Source organism: Haliotis rubra, unplaced genomic scaffold (assembly GCF_003918875.1).
Source record: "Haliotis rubra isolate DU_JTF1 unplaced genomic scaffold, ASM391887v1 Scf272, whole genome shotgun sequence".
Taxonomy (NCBI): domain Eukaryota; kingdom Metazoa; phylum Mollusca; class Gastropoda; order Lepetellida; family Haliotidae; genus Haliotis; species Haliotis rubra.
In genome coordinates this window covers 578,544-601,596 of record NW_025766803.1, presented here as the reverse complement: position 1 = coordinate 601,596, position 23,053 = coordinate 578,544, and the positions used below count along the sequence as shown (strand labels likewise).

Below are 23,053 nucleotides of genomic sequence, written 5' to 3'. Positions count from 1 at the left end.
GACAGTTGAAAACATGGTCGCAGGGGGAATTATATATAGCGACCTAAGATTGTCATGTTCTATATGTGAAGTTAGTTGAATTTAATGAAATCCTAAACAAAAGCATAATTCTATGTAAAATATCACGTTATCGGTTTCAGCTTTCCTGAGTGTGAGGCCATATGAGACTGATTATTTGTTAGTCGGATTTGCAGCTACGTATTTTTTCTAAAACAAACAAAACATGTGTAGTGTTTAGTGGTGATATTATGAACGGTAAAACATATCTTTAAAACGCCAGACCTTATAGACGTCATGGATAAATCGTTGACTTCTTTTGACTTGAGCCACAGACGCGCTTGTCAACTAGCAGTGACGACTTTCTGTGGATCGACCATTTGATATTATAAGGGACCTGGTACTTCTATTATAATTAAGCTCAAGCCAATACTCGGGAAATAATTTTGCCTCAAGTTTTGCCACTTTTTATTGAAAACTTTGTTCCACCCCTGACGTCAATGGCTAACTGGTGTAGGGTAGTCTAGTGGTTAAAGCGTTCGCTCGTCACGCCGAAGACCCAGATTCGATACCCCACATGGGTACAATGTGTGAAGCCCATTTCTTGTGTCCCCCGCTGTGATATTGCTGGAATATTGCTAAAAGGGGCGTAAAACCATACTCACTCAAATCTAACTCCGGCAAACAGGTAATCAAATTGAAGTGGCCAACTGCTTGAACTGGTTATTCAGCGAGATGGAATCGTTTTAGATGTATTATGTTGTACAGTTGTAGATATTGATGTTATTACAGATATGCAATGGAGCTTGTTAAATATGTATTTTCGAAATGTTACCTATTACCTAAATAATAAAGATGATTTATCAAACAACTGTTGTTTGTTGCCTGACCAACAAACCTGTGATCCATATTATGAGAAACGTTATCTGCCAAGTTGACGAATTTGACATCCAGTCAATAAGTCGCCTCTTATGACCAGATACCCGTGATGATCCGGGTTAGAATTGGTCTTCAGTAACCCATGCTTGTCGTAAGAGGCGACTAACGGGATCGGGTGATCAGGCTCGCTGTTTTGGTTGTCACATGTCATGTCATCGTATCCCAATAGCATAGATCGATGCTCATGATGTTGATCACTGGACTTACTGGTCCATACTCGATTATTTACAGGTTGCCGCCATGTAGCTGGAATATTGCTGATTGTGGCCATACACACCAAACAAACCCCAGAAGTCTTGACCAGCATGGGTTGCAGATGACCAAATTCATGACCAACTTGTGTTTTTTCGGGACAAGCTGAGCGACCATTTTTTGCGACTGGGTTTTGTCTTAGCGTAAGCGGGCATGCCTGAAAGAATTGTCAACTCGAGGGACTATATCCGACGTAATGCTTCACTTATATTTACCCGATATGTCATATATATTGCAGATTCACATTGGACTTCGACGATAAACACTATGACTGAACACAATCTACAGTATCTTGGGTATATCTTTAGGTGAAAGGCGATATAAAGGATTAATTGACCGAAGCAAATCCTTCGCGAATTTTGATTGGTTCGTCACATTTTCGCTCTGAGATCACGTGTTCTTGCAGGTTACGGAAAGGGGCAAGTGGTGACGAATGACTCTTACGCAGAATCCACGATTGCGTTCAGAGAGCGGGTGGGAGTAAACATTCATTTGTGTTGGTCGGGGGTAAATGGAATCGTTGAAGCATGTCATGCCTGCCATTGTTCCAATACATCAATGCCAGGGGTTCAGTATCTTCACGAGACGAAACCACAGAGCATATTATTGAATTTAATCTTATACAAGTCAAATCATTTTGAACCGGTGAAGATCCGGGTTAGAATTGATGCGACTAACGTGATCGGGTGGTCAGGTTCGCTGACAGATGTCATCGTATCACAATTGCGTAGATCGATGCTCATGCTTTTGATCACTGGACTGTCTGATCCAGACTCGATTATTTACAGACCGCTGCCATTTAGTTGGAATATTGTTGGGTGCGACGTAAAACTAAACTCAATCACTCACTCAAATTATTTTGACTGTAAATGGAGTCTTGTAGTAAAAAACACCCATTAAACGTTGCCAAATGGGTGGAGTGTTTGAGAAAAAGTCTACACATGGAAATTTGATATACAAAAAACACTCAGCTGGAGAAACAGTTGTGGGACTAGACTCTGATTTTCCCCTACCCCTGCCCCAACGTTCTTGACCCATTGCTGTTCGGTTTGTTGAGGTTAGTGATAGTTTAAGCAGTGTGAGCGTGGTGCGCCATTATCAAGTTATATAAACAAGTCCTGTCGACTGGGTCACGAGATGGGGGCACTGGTGCCGAATTGCATCCCGGGACAAGAAGGAAACCTTGGGATTGTGGATTCGAATCCAGATTTGCCCCATCACATTTCGGGTTTTGTAAACACCATACCCGTGCTTGTGGATTTCACCAATGGAATAACATCTAAAATTAGCATCTCTTCCGGGTTTACGATATCAGCTACCTCACAACCGTAATATATCTGGGGCCCGATCCACAAAACGTTCGTAGCGCTATATCATTCGTAAACCAATGATAAAGTACAGAGATACGACAGGTCGTAACGTTACGATCGCTTTGTGGATCGGGGTCCTAGACTATTGTTCAGAGACGTGTTTAAACCCACCTCTCTCAACCTGGGTACAAGGCAACCTTAGAGCTAAGGCTATGTTAAGGTATGGGTGAGTGAGTGAGTGAGGTTTTTCGACGCATTTAGCAATATTCCAGCAATATCAATGCGGAGGACACCAGGAATGGCCTTCACACATTGTCCCCATGTGCGGAATCGAACCAGGTCTTTTGCGTGACACTAAGGTATGGGAGTCACCTTAGTGCTAAGATCGCTTTGTACAACGGCATCCTGGGTATCCGTTTCACCAGGGATACTCTCCTTATATAGTCTCCCTGGTTTCACAAAGCATCCTGGGCATCCGTTTCACAAAGCGATCGTAGCGCTACGACTGTCGTAAGTCTACGTTAAAGTATGGGAGTTAGGGTCACCTTAGCAATACGATGGCTTTGTGAAATGGGGCCCAGGGCCTCGTTATACAAAGCGATGATAGCGCTACGACTGTCGTAAGTCTATGTTAAAGTATTGGAGTTACGATAGTCTTAGGGTAATGGTCGCTTTGTGGAACGGGCCCAGGACTCTAGATTAACACAGCTCACAGCAGTTTCCATCCTCGAAACTATAGTGGAGGCTTATCGGAACGTATACCCTGGAGTTATCGAGGATGAGCAGTTTCCAGTATTCAATGTATGTCATCTGGTTGTGGGATAACTCCCAGGAAGTGACGACGGCCTTGTTAAAATACTTACAGATCTGCACACATCAGGGGAGATCTAGGATTCGAACCCATGGTCATGGGCTGCATAGTCATCCATGCATCAAAAACATAAGCCAGGTTGTTTCAGGCAGACAAGTGTTCAATGATATCATGGCACGTCAGTTTGATGGAGGAAAGTAATGCAGGTTTTAGACCTTAACAGACTAGTTGAGTCCTTAAAGTATACCGTGCTGACAAATCATGAAACCAATTCAAGAATCTGGGTCTCAAAACCACAGTCATAGGTTCCTTGCCCACATAAGGGATGCAACTCTGCACTGAAACTTGTGAGGTCACAGACAAGAAGCACAACCCATGCTCCTATTTCACAGTAACTGACTCTTTGGCAGATCCTTGACCAAGTGACTGAGTATGATTTTACACCACTTTTACCAATATCATCACGGCAGGGGACACCAGAAATGAGCTTCACACTTTGTATTCATGTGGGAATGGAACCTGGGTCTTCAGCATGACAAGCGAATGCTTTAACCACTAGGCTACCCCATCGTCCCTTTTGACCTAGTGAGGTGCTGACAGGCCAAGCATCATATTTTGAGTGGGTACAATGTGTGAAATCCCCCACGGTGATATTGCTGGAACATTGCTAGAAGTGGCGTAAACCCATACTCACACTCTCATTCTTATTTTGAGAGAATATTAAATACAAAACCACAATCAGCTTTCCAAAGTTGAGCTTCATAAAATAACCAGAATCATATTATGAAAGTACAAATATCGCAATGTTAAACGGACACAAACCAAACTTTTTGCAACCAAGAATTTGAAACAAAGTACAGAAAAATGAATGTTGAGTGATTTTATTTTGTACAATGTACATGTCTGAATACATGACAGACACAATGAATGAATGCAAAATGATGGTCAAATTTTCACTTAGGTCCCTTATTATCATGTAAATAATAAAAATGATAGTACTAAGTGTTGTCTCTCACTTTCAGACTTTGAAGTTTGAGAAGTGATTGTGATACACATGTCTATGATAGAATAATACCCAGTAAAAGTCCCTTTTCCATCTCGTCCATTAAAACTGACCACAGCTTTGTTAAGATGGTGGGTTTGGGAGGAGGCGGGGGTGGGGCAGGAGGTGCAGGGGAGCCAAGGGGTGGAGCAGAAGAAGGAGGGGGCCAGGAGGCATCATTGGGGGTGGGGGCGGTGCAGAAGGGGTGGGCCGATGGGCATCATGTTTGAAGGAGGAGGAACTGGAGGTGGCCCCTGAGGAGGTTGTTGGCTCGGGGGAGGGCCTGATGGTGGAGGGGGCCGAGGTGGCATCCCCATGGGTGGGGGAATAGGGGGAGGGGGCATCCGTGGAGGGCCAGGCATCCGAGGGGGGCCCAGAGGTACTGGAGGCTGCATGGACTGCATTAGGCCTTTTGGGTCAGCCTTGAATGCAAACTGGAGAAAATACTGAAACAAAGGAAAAAAGAATGTTCTTGAAATGAAACAAATTCACCGCCTTGAGCATGATCAGATATAAGACACAGCCATGGGCTCTGTTTCTAATCTGGATAATAATCCTCATAACTGCTGACAGGTTGGTAAACATTCATCTGACCGATGAAGAGACAAAGTACGTCAGCTGAGTGAGTCAGTACTCCCACTCTTGCCCCTGGTCTCACGGACCTTGTCTACCCACCTGCTTTCTGTGACAGGTTCTCCGTATCTCAACAACTAGCAGCAAAAATGGAATTCTAATTTTTGTTATGGATTAGGGGGTCTTACAATGGATGGGTGGAGTCATATCAAAGTCTCCCTCTATATCTCTAGGACTTGCATTTCAGTTAATCTACACTAATCCCTGGATCCATTACTGAGGGTATCGAGATCTCAAATTACCCACCCTTAAGTTCCATTCACCAAACCGATTGGCCACACAGCTAGGTCTAACTTACCAATCAGAATGTGAGTTACAGACCAGCCTCAAACATTAAGTTGGTAACATTACAAGATGTGGCCAGTCCCACACATTATGACAGGGTTTGTGAGAAATTCAATATTATAAAACTGGTTGACCATGGAAAGGACACGTTCATGTATGTTAAAACTGACAGTGGCTTTGCTGCGTAGGTAATATGACTTACCTCCCTTACCCTTTCCCTTATGTTGATGATTGATTGTTGCAATGAAAATCAAGGGCAGGTAATTTATGATCAAGCATTAATGTAGGATCATTGATCGTGGAGATAAACAGGAGTGAGTGAGGTTTTATGCCACTTTTAGCAATATTCCAGCAATATCATGGCAGGGGACACCAGAAATGGGCTTCACACATTGTACCCATGTGGGTAATCGAACCCATCCTTTGGCATGACGAGCGAACGCTTTAACCACTAGGCTACCCAACCGCCCCACTATATGCACAAGATGTATCATTCATGAAGGTAATGAGTAGCAATGATGCCATTGCTCCAAGTAGTGGTGTGTGTCTCTGTTTCCGCATAAATGCTCAAAATATTGCACAATACTCAACATTTCTGTCACAATACAAAAGCCAAATGAAAATACAACAACTGGAATTCTAGTTTTCATTACAAAAACAGATTACATTCTTCTACATAGTTTTATTTCTATTTTGAGCACTAACTGGGGCTTGGATAAGGAATATTTGTAAAGCAACTATATACTATTCACACTTTGCAAAGGATCAAATCATGGATTGAACAGAAAACTATGATGTGGGGTCAAATTTGGTTTAAATATCTAAGCTCATTGTAAGCATGGATCCTAGGTTTCAGTATATCATTGCATCTTGTGGATCCCATACCTGCTATTGACAGGTGTTGTGTACTTGTCAATGACTCGTTCCATGATTTTGCACAATGGTTCATTGGTGCCATGAAAACCATTTTTATGGTTACTCATATATCAAGTGCATATTTAAAGGTTAGATTAAAGTGGCTGTTTGCCTAAAGAAGGGTTACCATATTATTATCTATCCAGTTTTTAATGGATACAATCTCAAATTATAAATCTATGTTTAAGTAAAGTTGTGAATTTTTGTGATCCTTAGCAAAATGTGAGTAGTATGATAACATAGAAAGGCTTATCTAAAAGGTACACACAACAGATTGGTGTATATGACAACATGGGTTTGATTCCCCCCTCTTGTCCCTCTTCATCCAACCTCCCAGCTGACAGGTAAGTTTCAGGTATATGTGTTTGATTCCCCCCCTCTTGTCCCTCTTCATCCAACCTCCCAGCTGACAGGTAAGTTTCAGGTATATGTCAGCAGGAGATTGCGATATTCAACCAGGATGTAACTGACAATGAGTGTGTTGTGGGGTCTGTGACTCACTACGTGGGCTGTGACGAATAGCGGGCTGTGACGAATAACAAATATATTGCATTGCAATTAATTGCGATACAGGTATCTGCATTGCAATACATATTGCGATATACTAGGAACTAAAGTTTGACAGCGTTGACCCTGATCACACATACCTATCCCACTTGCATTATACTGAGGCCAATAAAATTCATGTGGATCGTATTTCAACAATTTCAAAATCACAGTAGGTATACAGATTATTTTTTAATTTCCTTGAACAAGATCGTTACCCACATGTACTATATCTTCCGAGAAATTGAGATATCTTTTAAAGAGCCACACACCTCTTTTTTTTATAAGAAATTCATGATTCAAATTTGTATTTTACAATTTTATAGTTGAATTTTATAATTTTGTATTTCATTTCGTACATCTGCATCCGTTAGCTCAGAATTGCATCAACCATCACCATTAATAGCTCTAATCTTCCTGTCAGGGTTTTCACTCACAATATTTTAGTGAGTGAGGGAGTGAGTTCAGTTTTATGCGCACTCAGCAATATTCCAGCTATATGGCGACAGTCAGTAAAACATCGAGTCTGGACCAGACAATCCAGTGACCAACATCATGAGCATCAATCTACGCAGTTGGGATATGATGACATGTGTCAACCAAGTTAGCAAGCCTGACCATCCAATCCTGTTAGTCGCCTCTAATGACAATCATGGGTTACTGAAGATCAATTCTACCGGGACACAATATAGGATGGTACAATCCCTATTTTCCTGCACAAAGATAGAAAAGTAGTTCACCGTGACCATGGAAATAGGGAGAGAGAGAGAGAGAAGGGTTGCGCACTTAGACTCAGGTGCATACTATACTCAAGATTATAGGGTAAATCAATACAAGAATGACTAAATACAGTTACACAAACCTGCTTTGTATCCTTGTTCCAGTGTGTCCACAGCTTCTTGGGGTCCTTGTCCACTTCTCTGCTGGGCACCTGCAAGGTTCATACCCCAGCTATTACTCCAATATAAATAACTCCTTCCACAGCCTATTGTTTGTCAAAACCTAATCATGTCCATATATTTAAGTTTAGTTCTTACCACAGAACACTAGATACAAAGATACTGTTTTCACACAAGGTCATAAAGCCATTCATTTATCAAGCAGTTAACATGGGGGAGTTCGATTTCAAATACAGACAAAGTCATAAACATGATCCTAAGAGTTATCTCCCTTTCTTCTGACCCCCCACACAACTGACTGACTGACTGAGTTTGGTTTTACGCCACTTTTAGCAATATTCCAGCAACATCATGGCGGGGGACACCAGAAATGGGCTTCACACATTGTACCCATGTGGGGATTCGAACCCGGGTCTTCGGCATGACAAGCCAGCTCTTTAACCATTAGGCTAACCCCAACCCCCCACCCCCACAACATGGTATTGAGGTTATACTACACCAAATCAGAACTGGTCATCTAAAAGGCAGTTTCATCATTGAAAATTGTATCATCTGGCAGCTGTGATTGGCTGACATTTTGTGTACAACTGGGGTGGGTCTGTTTCACTTCCTTAAAATGTGTGTGTCAGGACTCATTTGCATATTACAGGAGTAATCTTCAGAGAGTTAACAAAAGACAATTTCACAACCGTGCTTGCTGGAATTATGGAGTGAAATAGACTAACAAGTCTATGCATGGTCGAGTCAAAATCTTGTAATGAAATCAACATTTGGTTCATAAACAACATGGCAAATGTCATGCAAGTTTCGGTCAAGGATCGGCAGAGTATGTGTTCGCTGGTTGTTTTTAAACATCGCATTTATCAATATTCAAGCTTTATGGCGATGGTCTGTAAATAATCGAGTCTGAACCAGTCAATCCAGTGATCAACAGCATGACCATCGATCTGCTCAACTGGGAACCGATGACATGTGTCAACCAAGTCAGCGAGCCTGACCACCCGATCCCATTAGTCGCCTTTTACGACAAACATGGGTTAGTTAAGACTCTTACCCAGAACTTCCCGGGTATGTAGAGTATGTGTACTGTCAGGCAGGCGACGACAGATATTCCCTAAATCTCTCTATTATTTTCATCAAGGTACTCAACATATCTGATGCAGTCTACGAGGGAAGACCCATCTTATTGCCATGGAGATCATTGCATTGGGAAGAAATCATACCTTCATAATTCCATCTAAGCCACTACATATACTCCCCATCAAAAGTTTAGACTCACTAGTGCAAATGTAGTCAACTGTTCTAAACTAGATTTTGCAAAATTTACCATACTGTTTAAAGGTACTGTTTACACATGAACTGATGTATTGTAAAACAAATTCGTAACATTGAAAAGATTATTGTCATGGGTCTAAAAAATTATGAAACAATGAAAATTGGCGAATTGGCTTTAATGTTCACATTGAATGATCCTCATGCATTCATCTGCATAAAGTTTGCAGTTGGTTCCCCCAAGTCTTCGATGTAAAACATTATGAAACAATGAAAATTGCTTTCGATTCCCCACATGGGCACAATTTGTGAAGCCCAATGCAATATTGCTAAAAGCGTATATTACTTTTGATGGGTAGTATATTTCATCAACCAATATTCTCTGTTTCAGATGTCACCAAAACATTCTCCCTTGTGTATATGTACAGACAAGCACTGTTGTGTCGAACTCTGATAACTCAATATCTCGGTTGTCTCGATATAACATCTCGGTCCCGGCAAAATCCTTCATAATTTATCATAATTCAAGCCCTTTTAACTTCGATACAGATGTCTCGATATTTCGGATATCTCGATATTTTTTCTTGGGCCCATGAATATCAAGACAACAGTGCTTGACTGTATGTCTTTATCAAATAGAACCCCACCTCTTCTCCAACATCTTTAAAACTTCAATATACATGTATATATATGGATGATTGACAAACATTCACTGCAGTTACCATGGTTACTGCATCCCCTCATTTAGTTACATGGTTACTGTATCCCTTTATTCATTCATCATTTACTCATAAGAGATGAAAATAACATCTCTACTGGGAGACTACAGGCTGACTCAGAAAAGTCGGACAGTTACATAATTCACAGGTCATGTCCACATCATAAAACATTTTAAATATCTTTATACAAGTCTCTTCCTCATTCACCTAATATATGTATATTGTTCTTCATTAGTGTGAACTTTGAATCATGAGTCGACATCCGGTTTAGCTTGATACATTTTTCATCTCAGTGCACAATATATATATGGATGATTGACAAACATTATACATGTATATATGTTCAAGCATCCAGAAATAGTCCAAAATTTTCAACGCCTACCTTGAAGGCAATAGTTTCGTACGGTTCTGCAGCAAACAGCAGGTACTGCCACCGCCTGTCTGGGGGTTCCATCTTCTGTTCGTAGGCGGCCATGAAGCGGTACCTCGGCATCATACTCTCCACAATCTCTGGGTAGTCAATCTGCAGCCAACAGTTGGAATAACGCTTACACAGTCCTATACTAGTAAGTGAGTGAGTGAGTAAGGTTTAATGCTGATTTTAGCAACATTCTAGCAATATCACGACTGGGCACAATAGAAATGGGCTTCACACATTGTACCCATGTGGGGAATGGAACCCAGGGCTTCAGCATGACGAGTGAACGCTTGAACAATTAGCCTACCCCTGCACCCCTGACAATATCCTAAACACTGTCTTTGCCAAGTACATGATTTGTACGGTTGTTTGTTTGTTATTTTACACTACACTCAGCAATATTCCAGCTATATGGTGGTGGTCTGTAAGTAATCAAGTCTGGACCAAATAATCCTCTGATCAACAGCATGAGCATTGATCTATGCAACTAGGATACAATGATACGTGTCAACCAAGTCAGCGAGTCCATCCAATCTGTATTGCTGTAGACCAGTTCTAACTCACTTCTTCACGGGTAGTTCAATACATTATATTACACTGTACACTGTTGAAATGAGCAATGTGACAGAAGCATGGAAATAATTAAGTATGATGAATCAGTGATTGACCCACTGGAATCAAAGTGTATTTAGTGATTAATGACACCCAAACTGTCCACATTATGATGCCAACCGATCCACCATGCCAGATTGTTGTAGTTGCCTCACACAACAAACACAGGTTGATGACCTATGACCAATTTTAACCCAGACTTCCCACAGCCGCTTATGTTTATTATGTAATTTGATCCTATGATCAGCAGATCCTGGCAGCTAAGGGAAGTAACTCTTGACAGCAAGATCCAGCATGTTAGACCACCTAGCAACCCATGCTTATGAAGCTACAACTACAAGGCTAGAACATTTTACTTAGGTGCTTCCCAATGTCAGGTCAGGTCACTGTGACATTGCTATTAGTAGGTCACGGTGACATTACAGCTCACCCCAACTGACCTGAAACAGCAGACTCTGTTGCCCTGTGTCCGGATCCCGCTGTTTTGTCACTGAAACACAAAGAGTCACAGATAACACTCCCACACAACATACATAAAAAAGGAGAATAATGGCTCCTTAAACTGTCATGAAACTGTAAACAAGGCTAATGGTTTCACAAAAGCATCACGAAAGCCATGTTTCACAAAAATATCATGCATTTGTTGACACACATTTATGAGGCTTTAATAATCATTTAATTACAGAGTCAAAGGGTCCTTTAGCTCACCTGAAATGTTTTTAATATGGGCAACATTACACTGTAAAGTTTAAGTTAGTGCATTTTTGGTTAAAGGTTACACGTACAACATTGGTGAATCCCACCATCATGACTGTAAAGGGATGACACACCATTGGCGGATCCAGAGGGGGGGTTCAGGGGGTTCGAACCCCTTGAACACCCCCTTTTCAAAATTCCTGGATCCGCCCATGCACACCATAATGAAAAACATATAATAAACAAAAACAATATTTTGACAGCAATATGAGTTTCTAAATGTCTAAAGAATGCCTTCACTTTTCAAAGTTAAAGTAAACGTAATACCTAATAGGGCTTGCAAAAAATGTAATTTTTTGAGTAAAATTGATATTTTATACTTATCCTGACTCATGCTCTTTTGTTTGTCTCCTTCCTCTTGCGAACATAGTGGAACACTTGTATCTCCCTAATTGAAGTTCCCTTCAATGTAAAATCACTAATTAGTACACCACGAGTTACCTCCCTTCCACAAGCTCGGGAACGAGGGCGCCACCTCTACCCATGTGCCTCACTCTCTCCTCATATACTGAGCCCAACATTTGAATTTACAGGGAAATCCAAAGTGTTATTTGGGGAGGATGGGAGGGCTGACCTCATGAGTCAGGATAAGTATAAAATATCAATTTTACTCAAAAAATTACATATTTTTCCTTATCCTGACTCATGCTCTTTGTTTGTAGAATCCTACAGATTGGAGGTGGGAATATATAATACTTTGGATTTTAATAATTAGTGATTTGAACTGTGATGATTGTAATAACCCTATGGGAACTTCATAAAGGCACTGAACTGATGAATTCCTGCTGCTAACTTATCAGCTGCCATATAAAGGTTATTACAATGTACTTATTATGATAAAGTATATATAACATTAATACAATGCTTAAGACTAATAGACTTAAGCTTGTTAATATGCTAGTATAAACTCCTTAGAGTTTGTTAGCTAAATTACTTTAAAATATAAACATAGTACTAAGCTTAAGATATGATTAAACTTAAGCTAATTATATAATAGCAAAACTCTTTTAGAGTTTGTTAGTTAATGTACTTATATGATATAGACATAGTGCTGAGCTTAAGATATGAATAAGCTTTAGCTACCTATATAATAGCAAAACTCTGTAGAGTTTGTTAGCTAATATATTTTACAATATGAGTATAGTACTGTGCTTAAGATATAATTAACTTAAGCTACATATATAATAGCCAAAACTCTGTAGAGTTTATTAGCTTATAGATTAATAATGTAATCATAGTACTAAGCTTAAGATAAGATTAGACTTAAGCTAAATGTATATAGCAAAAAAAAACTCCTTAGAGTTTATCAACTAATATACTTTTATGTTATAACCATAGTACTGAGCTTAAGATATAATTAAACTTAAGCTATATATATAATAGCAAAACTCCGTAGAGTTTTGTTAGCTAATACATTTTATAATGTAACCATACTGCTTAAGATATGATGAAACTTAAGCTAATTGTATAATAGCAAAAACCCTTTAGAGTTTGTTAGCTAAAATACTTATATGATATAAACCTAGTATTGAGTTTATGAAGGAAACCTTAAGTTACATATATAATAGCAAAAACTCCGTAGAGTTTGTTAGCTAATATACTTATATGATATAAACATAGTATTGAGCTTTGAAGGAAACCTTAAGCTACATATATAATAGCAAAAACTCCGTAGAGTTTGTTAGCTAATATACTTATATGATATAAACATAGTATTGAGCTTAAGATTTGAAGGAAAACTTAAGCTACATATATAATAGCAAAACTCCGTGAGAGTTTGTTAGCTAATACAAGTTATAATGTAACCATAAAGCTTAAATTATGAAACTTATGAAACTTAAGCCAAATATATACCTATAGCAAAAACACTACTGCGCTTTAGAATAAGCTGATAGCTAATAATACCTATATGATATAAAGCATAGTACTGTAACCATATTGCTTTAAGATATGAATAAGCCAAATAGCAAAACATATATAGCTAGCAAAAAAATAAACTGTAGAGTTTGTTAGCTAATACATGTTATAATGTAACCATATTGCATTAAGATATGATGAGACTTAAGCCAAATAGCAAAAACTCTTTAGAGTTTGTTAGCTAATATACTTATATGATATAAACATAGTACTGAGCTTAAGATATGAATAAGCTTAAGCTACCTATATAATAGCCCAAACTCTGTAGAGTTTGTTAGCTTATATATTTTTACAATCTGAGTATAGTACTATGCTTAAGATATAATTAAGTTAAGGTAAATATATAATAACCAACTCTGTAGAGTTGTTAACTTATATATTGTATGATGTAATAATCATAGTACTGTGATGATAAAAAGAACTTAAGCAAATTATATATAGCATGTAGCTATTTAGTACTGTTATAAGATAAGTAGAAATCTGTAAGATTGACTTATCTTCTCCGAGAACTGTCAACTGTTGTGCGAGGACCATGGGATCGAATTGGTGGATACCTGAGACGCCCTCGGTGATGATATCTCTCTCAGATAATGGTTGGCAACCACCATATCGGATCTCCAGAAAATAAACCCTCCATTATTTCAAATAACATTGTGTAGATCAATTGTAGAAGTTAGCTTCTAATATCATGAGTATTAAAAGCTCATGGAGGGTCGGATTGGGTCCATCCGTCTTGTATGCACGTAGTATGACAGTTCTGATCCAAACGGAGATATAGTACGTGAGATTTCATTCTGCGTAAGTTGATGATAAAGGAAATAATCTGTTGCATTATTCCCTTCTGTTTGGTTCGGTGGAGATAAATTTACAGTGCTCTTGCTGGCCATCGCGATAGAATCATCGTATCATGAAGTCCAAGTATGTCATCCAGCGTGTTCATAAACCTCACTTGTGAGGTGTTGGAGCACTATATTCAGATCCCCAAGTTGGAGGGTGAAACTTCCGCTTTAATTCTCCAATCAGAAAGTTTAAGTAGGTTTACTAACCATCTAGTTGTGTTAGTAGCTTGATTATGAAATTCAGCTGTAGTCTGAGACGCTGTGGATTTAGATCCACTTGTATCCCGCCGTCTAGGTTATTCGCTCACGCGAAGTCCTTGACGATGTAGGTGCACAACCAGGTGTGTCTGTCCTCGCTTGAACTTTATGTAAAATTGCCTGACTGCCGCGTGCCTCGTCCTAACTTGACAGGGAGGTCTCTAACCTGAAGAAAGCAGCCCAATCATGAAGGTTCAGATTAACTGGACTGTAAGGAGGCTTGCTCGCTCACTGATATATAGTTGTCACTTGTAACGTAAGTCTTGAACTGTGAACTAAGATCGACCTTCTCGTGAGGTAAGTCGCTGTCCAACGCGGTCCAATCAGAACAAGGCATTTTGATTCTGTAGAATACCCGAGCTGTGATGTCACCGGTGTAGCAGGAAAAACCTTGTATAAAATCTTGCCATCGTTGATATTAGCATAATCGCCGGTCTTCACCGTAGCTTCCCCGGTTACCCGAGTGACCACGTGTTTCGAGGGTTAAAGGTAAACGCTGAACCTCCGCCGAAATACCTCGCTCTGTAATATTAATGCTGGGTAGGTTATTTTCCTGGCTGTCGTGAAAGTAACTTCAGTTTTGAATATAATTCCGACTTCCTTATATAAAGGTACAATAAACTTGCAAGTTGTCAGCTTGTAGACTGTATACATGAATGTATCGTCATAATTGTAGAATTAAAGCTGAACTTGTTGTACATATTTCTTCTCAGAAACTTTGACGATTATGAGTTATACTCGCTGTAACAAGGCTGCTGTTCAATTTCGATATTGAATTGTCTGCAGATCTGCGCGTAATGGTCACGCATGTAGATAATCGTGATCGTAGTCCGGGATTGCATATTCTAGCAATCTATACGAAAGGTTGATTTCTGTGAAGATCTATGAAACGCCGTTGACTAATTAATATAGCGACGCTCTCTGTGTTGTAAATAGCCTGTGCAATTGTCTTCGCCAGAGGCTTATAGATCGCATATGGCATACAGTTGATAGACAACTTATGCGATGTCTTGAAACGGACTGACGAAAGTAGCTATATATGACGAAAGTGGCTAATATATGGAGACCTTGGAGGAGATTTCCTCGGTGGACGCCGAGACTTCGCCGTTTAAGCTCTCGGCATCCATTCTAGATTTTCTGTGTGAGGTAGACTTGGAGCCACTTAGCCTTCGCGACCTTCGCGAAGGTATCGAGTCAGAGCCCGATCAGTATATATATAATATATGAGCTTGCTTCACGAATCCACCTCTGTGTTCAACAGGAGTGAGTGAGTGAGTGTTTTGTTTTACCGCACTCAGCAATATGTGGGGTCGGTGAAGCGCCACTCCTCCGCGGACGCCCCTTGTAACTGGTGAGGCTCTAGCTCCTTCGCTGAGGTGGCCTGGGACTTCCTTAGCGAAGCGTCTAGAATCCCATCAATATATGAGCCGCTAGCTTCATACAGGGTGTGGTTCTTGCTGGTTCTGCATAAGTAGAGCCGAGTAGATCATCCTATCATCTTCAGAAGTCGTGTCACGAAATCTGGTGATAAGAATCTCATTGATCGCTCTAGATCTATTAAGGCCAAGAACATACGCCTCTGGCGCTTGAACTGTTATGGCTTTATGGTAGGCTGTGTCCACATACTGTGGCACCGCAGCAATCGAGTCGATCGGAGGTAAGGTGATGGCGCCTGCCTCGCCTTCCTTTATCAGGTATGTCTGCTCGAGTTGCCACTCTTGGAAGGTGAAGAGAGATCTAGGTTGTTTACCATCCAATATCGTATCTCAGCGCCTGAGAAAATGATGCCTCCATCATTTTCTATCCCAGCATCGCTGATGAGAGGTTGATGCTCTTCTGATGGTGGACTGTGTATTTCTATCTCTATGTCGGGTGACGCCGGGGAGACCTGACTGTAGACTTGTGTGCAGACTTGTGTGGTGACCTGTGAGACGATCGACGTGGTGATGTAATGCGAGGAGATCGGGCGCTGCGAACGGCGCGAGATCGTGTTGGTGATCTGCGCCTATGGGTTGACCTTCTCGGAGACCGGTGAGGAGAATGTTGATAGCTTCGCCGGGCTCTTGTGTAGTCAGGTGTCCTTCGCGAAGGCCTTCGAAAAGCTTCCTCTCGCGCCCGTCCTGGGAACGGCGATTTGACCTTCGAAGGCTTCCGCGGAGGTCTGATGGTCTGAGTCCGTGATCTAAGGATGAAGCCAAGGAAGGTGATGATCTATCCGCCTTCGCCAAGGCCTCTCGCGAAGGCTGTACATCTGGGTCCTTCGTCGAGGTGGTCTGGCGACTTCCTTCGCTAAGGTGGCTTCGTCGTGGCTGCTACGCTGATGGGGGTGCCTCTGGGGTGTCGTCTCATGCGTTGGAACCTTCGCTGGCTCAGGCCTTGGGCTGGCTGCTTCTCCAGTCTGTAGTGGCCCTCCATCATGATCATGATTTGCCGCAACAGTTCATCTGGGATGGTCTGGCGACGAATTAGTCGGTGCCCTCTCTCGCGATGTTAGCGGCGGGGCCCTCAGGAAAGTCGCCTGACGCCAGTGTAGAGACCTCAGGCTGCATGGCGATCTCTGCTGATGTCACTGTAGCTGTCTCCGTCGCTTCTTGTGGCGATGTCGGGATGATGATCGGCTGATCATCGTGAGACCCAGTTCAGCGGCTGGAACAATCTCGGTTGAAAAGTCCTAGTAGACTTCGCTGATTTCCCCTCAGAGGTTGACACTGCCCTGGGGTGCTAAGTCTTCGCGCTGAGTGTTGGTAGCGGCGGGACCCTCAGGAAGAATATCAGCGTTGGTACATCAGGCTGCATGTTGATCTGCGCTGACATCACTGTTGTCGACGCCGGTCATTCTTTGATGTACATCAGGTATGATGATCGGCTGATCATCATACAGGCCCAAATTCATGCGACGGAACAATCTCGCTGAGAAAGTTCAAGTAGACTTCGTTGATTCCCCTCAGAGGTCGCTGCGTTGAGATGCAGTAGAAACCCTCTAGTCTTCGGCTGCGACGATGGGATGTCTGGGGAAGCAGGACGCTTCTTGAGGCGGCGGACTACGCCCCACTCTCCACCACTCTAGCGAACACCAGACAGGAGGGGGGTCGACCAACAGCAGTAGACTGGCGAGTGGTTCAGGTGTATCAGTCATGGCTAGACTCTGCATACGCACGACCTATCTGCTCGCGCCTCAAACGCAAAAGTAATATTTATTAAAGGCAGAATTGGATAAATTAGTACCACAACTGCAATGTGAATAACATGAAACATGGCGCAGTACAGCTAGGGCATATTAAATGCGGATCAGCAGCAGAATAAAACGTAATGTGCAACAGTACAGAATTTTTATCAACGTAATCCACTGAAACTACACGGCCCCGTGAATAAACAGTAGAAACACGACTAAATATCAATATATAATTGTTGAAGATACTAGCTAAACCTCTATAGATGTCTATACGAGGTAACTAACTAAATATAATCAAAGGATATAGTGTGTCGGGAGACACAGGCGCTCTCACGTCCAGCTCACTGGGCGAAGAAGGAGAGAGTGAGGCACATGGGTAGAGGTGGCGCCCTTGTTCCCGCGCTTGTGGAAGGGAGGTAACTCGTGGTGTACTAATTAGTGATTTTACATTAAAGGGAACTTCAATTAGGGAGATACAAGTGTTCCACTATGTTCGCAAGAGGAAGGAGACAAGCAAAAGAGCATGAGTCAGGATAAGGAAAAATGACATATTTTGACATTCTCACAAAATTCAATTGTAAGAAAGTATATCCCTTTGCACTATACAATATTCAAAAACAGTTAATGCAGTCCACACAAAAGTGTTCAAGTATCATTTATCAGTTGAGCTAGATCCTGAAGAGTTGTATATCATAACGATATTTAGCCATCTGGTCACCAATCTCATAAACAATGCTAAAAGAAAAACACAAGTGTCAACTTTGTTTACAGTAACACAGTTGGCTTCAGGGAAGGGCATTGCTTGTCCTATATCGTGCAACTACTGATGGATGCCACGGCTGATGCAGATGAAGGCGTTCCTTTAACTCTTTGAAAACAGGATGCATGTACAGATGTGTTTGTTGTCCGGAATACATGCCAGTGACAACGGTTGACTGATGACAAGTACAATCTTCTAATGACCGTGCTGCACTGCCGACACTGACTTCACACAGCCCGCGGCATTAATGGGTACAAGGACAGGTCGGCTTGGAGTCAGTATAGTGTGTCTGAGTGGGGTATTCATGCTTCACTGTGGCATGGTATCTCAGTGGGCTAGCACTATAAAACCAGCTTCAGTCTGGGCTAGTACAAGCAGCCACACATACACATACACACGCATGCACGTCGTCATATGAGCGAAATATTCTCAAGCACGTCAAACCCAATTTCACCTCACCTCACACAGCCCACTTAAAGGGATTAGCTTTCCCTATCAGTTTGTGGGGGAGTGAGTATGCACAGTGTATGAAAAGAGGCCCGTCTGACTGCCCAAGACAGTCTAGTTTTCCGACGGACGGTCTAAATTTACAGCTAGCCAGCCCGATGGTCTGGTAAACATATTAGATGGTCCATACATCTGAGTAAATTCACCATATTTGGCCTGGTTAAATCCATTTTGGGCTGGTAACATTTTGAAGTTACCAGCCCTGATGTCTGGCTGGATTTTGGGCTTACTTCATACACTGGTATGCAACTTATAGCAATATTCCAGCAATATCACAGCAGGACCACCAGAATTGGGTGAAATTTCCCCTCCCCTCCCTCCATCTTACCATCACACCCTCTCCCACCTTCTTCACCTCTCCCATATCTCCACACACACACACGCACCCCCCCCTCTCTCTCCATCCCCTCTACCATCCAAGCTCTGTCCCTCCAAACAGATCCTACCTTTGTAACCAGGTCGACCAATCTTCACAAATTTCTTGATGTCAACTTTGGCCTTCTCTGGAGCAGGCTGTGCAGGGGCCTCCTTGGCATCTTTAGCCGCCCTCCGAGCCCTGGAGGTACAAAACACTGCCTCAAAGTATGCTTCACAAGATATTTCTGCCACTTACACCATACTTATGCTGAACATGTCTTGTGCAAAGATTCTAACATATTTTCTCAACCTTAATTATTCAGTGTGAAATACTGGTATATAGCTTCTATTAGGATAAATGCCCCATATACCAAAACAGCTTTCTTTTGGGGAGTAAAATCTCCATCACTTCTACTGCTAACCTGCACAGAATCTTGCTTGCACATGAGTTTGATGTCAACGACCAATCAAAATGCCTTGAACACAAATTCAGCCTATAACAGCATTGAAGTTCATGGACTTCTATGAGCAAGCCATTGAAACATTTAATTGATTATTTTAAATTATACTTTGATTATTCATCTCAACAGCATAGTTTTATTAAAAGAAAATTTGAACACTTTCCTTTTTAAACAGCTATGTTGCTGAATGAGATCAGGATATTTATCATGAAGAGGAAGGAAACACTGAACTAGAAAGTCAGGTATGAACTAACTGACTGACTGAGTATGGTTTTACGCCGCTTTTAGCAATATTCCAGCAATATCCTGGCGGGGACACCAGAAATGGGCTTCATACATTGTACCCATGTGGGGATTCGAACCCGGGTCTTCGGCATGATGAGCCAACGCTTTAACCACTAGGCTACCCCACCGCCCCGTCAGGTATGAAAGTATAAAGGCCAAGAAAAGACAGCTTCGATTTATCAGAATAAATTCCACAAGTTCCTTTTCCAGAGTGCCACTTCAAGTAACATTTGATTTGTTACTATGATCACCCGGAGGCAAACATGTTTCACTAACACAGCTCTCAACAGTATTCCGGTTATAGCATGTCAGCTTGATGTGGGAGGAAAACAAGTGATGTGTGCCTGAGACATTTTCCATTTTGGAGAAACCGTGAAACACATAAGTACTTCCAAGCCAAAAACCTGGAATCACAGGAACTTTTATGAAATCTGAGATATCTAAGATGGCAGAGACGTGTACAAACAAACTAGAAAAATCACCAATAAGGAGAACTAGAAAGATAAGCCACCTCATGGCACATTTGTGCACAAAACGACCTTAGTGCTGCGACATCACCTAAGTCATAAGTCTATGTTTAGGTATTGGAGTTATGAACACCTTAGGGCTAAGGTGGCTTTGTACAATGGCACTCACTATAGGCCATATGATACTAATGTAGAAAATGGTTGCCAAAGAGGCTGCTGAAGTTGTTGAAATTGTGAGACTTACAAGTTGGCTTGATGTTTCTTTCCCTGTGTGTGAGCCAGGTAACTTCCCTGCAAGAAAACATTCATACATATCATATACAGGGTAACAACATGATCAATGCCAACAAAATCACTTACTATTTCGACATACAGCATGCCTGAGAGCCATCCAAAGCCTACAGACCAGATGAAGTGTGATGACTAAAGGGAGATAATCTGCAACAACTATTGGAAGTGTCTTGTGCTCATCAACTTTACAGAATCTTAAAGATTTCATGAATAAAGATCTGGCAGCTTGACTGATTGGTTGATAACAACAGGGCATTCAGGTTGGTCATTTTCTTGGACACTGACTTACAATCACCCAAAATGTTAGACAGATTTTTGTCCAGGTAGGTCGTGATATGAATGATACAGAAAAGGTTTAATGTAATGTGGATTCGGATAACATCATGGAAAGGTCCTTTAGTCTCTATCTGCTTTTAGGTTATGTATTTAAATTCTAAATTTTACCAAAACAAATCTATCTCTATATCTCCAACTGCCTAAATGTCATCAGTTCCCAATTGCGCAGATCGATGTTCATGCTGTTGATCACTGGATTGTCTGGTTCAGACTCGATTATTTACAGACCGCCGCATATAGCTGGAATATTGCTGAGTACGGCGTAAAACTAAACTCACTCACTCACTCAAACTGCTTACCTCATTGTTGTGTAGTGTGAGACAAAGTTTACACTCATAGGACCCCAGATGGTTTTTCATAAAATATGGATCCTGTAAACATAAAGCAGAGTGACAAACGAGGCATGTACAGGCACTTGGAAGAGCGGGCAACGCCTCAGACGTGATAGCAAAGAACATAACTTCAGAAGCATTAATCATATTAATTGTTACATGCACACATTTCCAGTGTCAGACATTTATTACCATTTCAAACTAAAAACAGTTTTCTTTTTGTGAAAAGAATGTGATGCCTATCACAAAGAACTGCTTCATAATTCTGCATTGCGAATTGTGACCCCTTAGACGACTGTCTTAGACTGTTGACAAATCTTCACCTTGTTCAGATCAATAGTTTCCAGGGCCAACTGACGAAGACGTTCCCTCCTGTCCCGATTGGATTCGGAGGCGGAGGCCACGCCTCCACTCCCTGTCTTCCCGCCAGCTCGATGTTGGAAATCCATCTTAGGTCAAGGTCAGCTGAAACAAACAATTCGTGAAAATGATGTACCAATACTTCGGGATGCTGTTGGGTCACCATATAAACAGTTAAATCGGTAATCTACTGTCATAACATATAAAATGCTTGCGCCTGTGAAATATCAACAAAGCATTAGAAAAATAGCTCACACCAAAGCCTTCACCGAGTATTCACTGGACAACCCTACGCTTCCAAGCTGCGCGAACCTATTTCACTGCGCATGTGCTATGAGTGCAGCCCAGCGCAGCCCACATGTTGAAACAATTTTCCCCCCTAACGCTGGGGGAAAATAAGTGAATCGTTTGAACTCTGATTTCGCGCGGCTTTTTTCATCATGTTATTTTTCAACTTTATAAGTTGAATTTGCATTTTTGATGATTTGTTTCGGTAACTCCATACCGAAAGGTATCAGAATCTGCAAAGTTGTGTTTTACATTGCATGTGTATGTTTGCAAGTCCAGATCTTATCTTTTACTACCAAAACCTGCCATGCCATCTTATCAAACGTATTAGTTTTTTATACTGGTAAAATATGATTTCGTTTCTTATAAAAGGCGGATAAAAGGCAATCAAATGCATGTTGTACAACAGTTTTGACTGTTCCGATCAAGAAAACGCACAATGGGTACGTCCTAGGGTACTGAAATCTGTGATTTTGGCTAGGCCTAGGGTACTTAATAAACACATGCATCTGGGACATGGTGCCCCCTCCACCCCCACCTTGCCAGGTGTTAATGTCATAGCATCATTACATCATCATGTATGTGAATCCTAAGTGAAAGACAAACCGTACATCTGACTGATCTAAAATACGAGAGCGCCTACCACGAGTCTACAAATACCGGCTTTTATTGCGTTTGGGCTTTCTTTTTAAGTGACTGTGCGCCGGAAATTCAAACATAACTAACAACGTTCCTTGTTTGAACTATCTACCAAAATAGAGAAAATAACTGCATGCATACCTACCCAAAAAGCTTAACTCTACGATAATTATCAGCAATTATTTTCAATATTTTCGTTTAGCGTGGGGCATTGGACGTCGCCATTACGTCTCGCAATATTCAACTTCCGGTTCTCGCATTTCGAGAATAACATAACTGTATTATTATTGTTAATCGTAATTTGAAAACTTCAATTATTTCATAATACTATGTTAGAAAACATATATTCGATACTACGGAAATTATTATTATAATTAT

The 23,053-nt window shown here is 41.3% G+C and overlaps 1 protein-coding gene across 3 annotated transcripts; it reads right to left on the bottom strand.

Annotated features, from left to right (window-relative positions):
* Positions 1–4,174: 4,174 nt before the first annotated feature.
* Positions 4,175–22,915, bottom strand: LOC124280733 (splicing factor 3A subunit 2-like). Of its 3 annotated transcripts, none has more exons than XM_046716717.1 (9): positions 22,817–22,915; positions 21,712–21,853; positions 21,356–21,427; positions 20,674–20,720; positions 19,306–19,415; positions 11,091–11,140; positions 10,003–10,143; positions 7,593–7,661; positions 4,175–4,797 (listed from the first exon to the last, which is right to left on the bottom strand). In XM_046716717.1, exons 2-9 carry the CDS (start codon positions 21,835–21,837, stop codon positions 4,528–4,530), a joined length of 885 nt encoding a protein of 294 aa, XP_046572673.1. In that variant the 5' UTR covers positions 21,838–21,853; positions 22,817–22,915; the 3' UTR covers positions 4,175–4,527. The 3 variants fall into 3 exon arrangements, with proteins under 3 accessions (XP_046572673.1, XP_046572671.1, XP_046572672.1); XM_046716715.1 differs by having other exon boundaries at positions 22,821–22,915; XM_046716716.1 differs by having other exon boundaries at positions 22,834–22,915.
* Positions 22,916–23,053: the final 138 nt, after the last annotated feature.

Bases quoted from the DNA above. Each gene is read 5' to 3' on its own strand.
- LOC124280733 (XM_046716717.1), bottom strand. From the start codon at position 21,837: ATGGATTTCCAACATCGAGCTGGCGGGAAGACAGGGAGTGGAGGCGTG. The intron at 11,141-19,305 runs GTAGGATCTGTT...TTTGTGTTTCAG, and splicing joins TGGTCGACCTGGTTACAAAG to TGACAAAACAGCGGGATCCG. The intron at 4,798-7,592 runs GTTTGTGTAACT...CCTTTGTTTCAG, and splicing joins GGAACAAGGATACAAAGCAG to TATTTTCTCCAGTTTGCATT.